General features: G+C 49.7%; 1 protein-coding gene across 1 annotated transcript; it reads right to left on the bottom strand.

Annotated features, from left to right (window-relative positions):
* Positions 1 to 285: 285 nt before the first annotated feature.
* Positions 286 to 1,521, bottom strand: LOC125547786 (aspartyl protease family protein At5g10770-like). The gene has a single exon (XM_048711559.1). It carries the CDS (start codon positions 1,519 to 1,521, stop codon positions 286 to 288), a length of 1,236 nt encoding a protein of 411 aa, XP_048567516.1.
* Positions 1,522 to 4,219: the final 2,698 nt, after the last annotated feature.

Here is a 4,219-nt window from a genome sequence, read left to right as displayed (position 1 = left end):
CTGTATCGATTGTGTACGAATACACACAACAAAAAAATCATTCGGCCACTGTTGATATATTGACTAGTGTACGCACAAATCGCGGGATTTAATCCGAAGCCTCTACGGTACCCGGTAGAAACTAGAAACCGGTACCGCTGGTTTTTCATTTCGCCTGGACGCCAATCTGATGAAGAAGAGTGAGGTGGAGTAAACAGGCCCAAATCTCAGCATAAGATGTAGCAGCTGCTTATTAATTACATCGACATGCACGCAAGTAAACGCAGATCTTTAGTGCCCAAACTACTATTGTCCGCAGCGGTCGGGGACGAACCCAACCATGTCCGCACGAACGTCGTACACCACCTCCGTCGTCTCCTGCGCCAAGGTCCCGATGACCGCCGCGACCCCGGGCGGGTAGACAGCCCACGGCGGCGCGGCAAACGCGAGGCACCCTGCCGAGAAGACGTGGTCGCGGTCCTCGAAGTACATCATCTGCCGGATGCCGAGCTCCAGGCTCGCGTCGCTATCGAACGTGAGCGTCACGTGCGGCACGTCGATCTTCCTCAGGCCGGTGAAGTTGTAGCACGTGTCGAGGAAACCCATCGGCGGCGCCACCGGATACTGCGCCATCTGCTCCTTGAACTGGTCGCGGAGGGCCGCGTAGGTCTCCGGCATCAGGTAGGTGAAGGTGGTGCGCAGCGCCATGAGCGCGTCGCCGGCGGGGACCGGGATGACCGGCCTACCGGTGCCTAGGCTTAATCCGGCGAGCCGGACGAAGTACGAGTTGGGAAGGGCCGCGTTACTCCGTAGCGGGGTGTAGCTCACCTTGCGTTCTGGGCCTGGAAGGGGTGCGCCGATGGAGAGGAAGCCCCGGGCGCCCGTCCAAGTCGGCAGGCAGTAGGAGAAGGCCGCCGTGTCCGGAGACGAAGGGGCTCGGGACGGCAGTGAGTGGCTGTCCCGGCCGAGATCGAGAAGGCCGGATGAGCGGCCAGCCGTTCTGCCGCCCATCTCCATGCAGTTGGCCCTGAAGTTATCCACGGTGGTCGGCGTGGATCGAGAGAACGTGAGCGTGTCTGTCACGACGGTGACACTCGATATCACGGCGCCGTTCTTGGCCACGGTGGTGCTGGCGCAGCTGGGTCCGGAGCAAGCTTCCAGCGGGCAGTCCGGCGAGCCGCACGGAACATGGGCGACGGAGGAGGACCGGGACGGGTCGAAAGCGCCTGGCTTGCAGTTGCAGTGGAGGAGCGTGGCTCCGCCCGCCCCGGCGTCGAACCCCACGGTGAGGTTCTGCGCCGGAGTGCCGTACCCGACGACGACGTGGTACTCGGACTCGGACGTGCCCGGGAGAGTGACGAGGGGACTGCGGGGTCTGCGAGTGACGGGGAGGGAGTTGGGTGGCGGTGCGTGCTGGGCTTTGTAGGCCGCGTACCGGGCCTGGGTGGAAATACCGGCGTCGAACTCGAACGTGAGCATGACGGGGGCCAGGAGAAGAAGAAGAAGAAGAAGCAGGCGCAGCAAGTGCACGGAGGAAATCATGGCTGGAGTCACAATTGCTTGTGTGTAAGCTGCTGCCCATATATACATATATAGGACCCGCCAGCTCTTAATTTTCATTATATTGTAGAGTGCGGTGGTGAACTGATGGTGATTGATTGTCTCGTCCCTCGTCTCGTGCATATGGAAAAGATTTTTTTTGAACAAGATATGGAGAAGATGATGATCGGGATTAACGCCAGAGCTTTGCTGGTAAAGAGGAAACAGAGGCACTTGGCAAATGGCAACTCTCCAGTCCAAAAAGAAATATCAACACCATGGTGTCGTCGTCATTCTTGGAGTTGTCGATCGTTCATGGCGCCATCCCGGTGGTGGCAACGGTGATCTGTCCATGGAGAACCGACGATGGATGCCCAAAGGAGAAGGTTGGTGTTTTTTAAGCATCACACGAAGCTTCCCTTCAATTTAGTCATATATGCATTACATCAGATAGGTGGTGGATGATGTTCATTGTTGCTGATGTAGATGTAGTTCATTTCAATGGGTGTTTCGGAGCTCGCCTTTTCTATAATCATATACTCCCTATATCTCAAAATAAGTGTCTCAACTCCCTTTATTTTAAGATGAAGGAAGTATCATTTTATGTGTGTGCACTGATGTTGATTGTGTGTGTATCCTAATCATCTAGAAGCGGGCTGTATACTCATGACGTTTGTATTCCCTTAATGCGGCAATATGAGCCAATAAACCACCCTTTATCAGAAAATAATTGAAAACAACCACATGAGATAGGTGATCGAGTAACAAAAACTAGCCAAGTTGAGTACTGTAATGGTTGACGTAACGCAAAAAGATGCGACAATGGATGCCGAGAAGGCTGGTGTTTTTAGATATAACATGGTGCTAAGCTTTATTTATACACATGGAATGGAATACATAAACTAAGGGATCACGTGATAACAATAACAAAGATCACAGTGTTAGGAAGGGGGGGGGGGGGTAGATTGAACTAGTCCACAACAATTACGCCCACAAGTAGGCCTACAAGTCTATCGTCATGTTCAATGCCTCAGTCGGTCAAGAGATCACCCGGAGTGCTCCTAATCTTCACCTCTAGGGAGTAGGCACTATTATATAAGCCGCTAACCACTGAGATGAACCATTCACACATAGTATATGTTTATCTTGAAACATATTATTTACATGTAATAGATTTTTAAAATACCAACAATACTAATTTTAAACGGGAACAGTTCATATATTGCAGAAAATTGGAGCTTTATGTACCTTAATATGAATGTTCATACATTTGAAATGTTTCATATCCTCTTCTAAAATTTTCCTGAATATGACAAAAATATTTATACTTTCAATAGTAGAAATATTTAACAACATAGTTCTAAATTTAAAAATAGTTGTTCATGCACATCTAAATATATGCCCTTGCTACTTTTAAGGAAATGTTTGTGTATTACAAAATTATTAATATGATTTGTGGATGCACTTTTCCCACAAATTGGACACAAACTAGGTGTGGGGGCTTTGCGGGAGTCCGGACAGCAGTCAGGTAGGACTCCGACACCCCCGACCCACTGAATCCCCCCTCTTGGTCCCATTTTCTTCCGATCCGCCCCTTCTACCTCTTGCTTTGCATCCTCGGCCTCTTCCTCCGACGCCGTAGCTGCACCTCTTCGGCCGCCACACAGGCATTGCCGGACCTCCGCAACCAGCACCGACGCACCCGCTCATCTTTTACGACAGTGTAGTCCACCCAGGACTCGTCCATAGCAAGGTACACTCTTCCTCCCCTATGGACTACGTCCATGGGGGACATTACACCCGGCAGGTGTTCGGTCAAATGTCATTGAGCTAATTTTCGAATGGCATGTCGTTATTTTAGAGTACGAAGGATCTCAAGGTACTCGAGCATGGAAAATGAGGGTTGTGCAATGCATGGTTGGCCATATGAACGGATTTCGTAGGCATGCACGGAATGGGGCTCTTCTGGCGGCGCGTGCATGATTCGTTTCACGTGTGAAAGCACATTGTGCCCTACTATATGCACATCATCCAACAACGAAATATGAGGTCATTATTGTATCCATGGTACGCCATCCAGACCACCGTCATCAAGTCTTGTGACACGGTTGCTTTGCTGGGGGCAATTTGGCCATTGCGCGCGGCAGGGGAAAAGATCGTAAGCTTTACTTCTTGCTCAACTTGTCGATTGAATTATTCATTCACTGGTTGTTGCTCTACATGTTGTGTAATCCATACGTGTTGCCATGATGTACCATAGGACAGACGGATGGCCATTATTTAGGTACATACCCTGTTAGATGAAGCTGGGGCAGTAGGTGTGGGATGACATGATTCGTTCATGAAAAACTTGTTCATCATCTGGTTAATCTAGTTCAATTTTAACTATTGTTGTACTAGACTTATTTGCGTGTGATGTATGAATGATTTGTACTATTTTACATCCGAACTTTGATGAATTCCGTCGGCTTTGCATGAATTTCGTTCGGTCTATTGAAATGCGGTTTGAATTGTATGCGGGCAGCATTGGATGGCTGCCCCCCCTCATCCGTGTCTACGAACTAACCCCCCTGTCTACGAAAGGATGCCGAAGCAAATTTACGGGTCAGCGTTGGAGATGCCCTAAGAGCGTTTACATCACTACTTTTGTGATCTAAATGCTCTTATATTTTATTTTATTTGCAGAGAAAGTAGAAGAGAA

The sequence above is a fragment of the Triticum urartu genome, chromosome 3 (genome assembly GCF_003073215.2).
Source record: "Triticum urartu cultivar G1812 chromosome 3, Tu2.1, whole genome shotgun sequence".
Taxonomy (NCBI): domain Eukaryota; kingdom Viridiplantae; phylum Streptophyta; class Magnoliopsida; order Poales; family Poaceae; genus Triticum; species Triticum urartu.
Note: the sequence above shows the minus strand (reverse complement) of the source record. Positions and strands in the feature narration are given on the sequence as shown.

Excerpts from the sequence above, each read along its gene's own strand:
- LOC125547786 (XM_048711559.1), bottom strand. The coding sequence starts at position 1,521 with ATGATTTCCTCCGTGCACTTGCTGCGCCTGCTTCTTCTTCTTCTTCTT.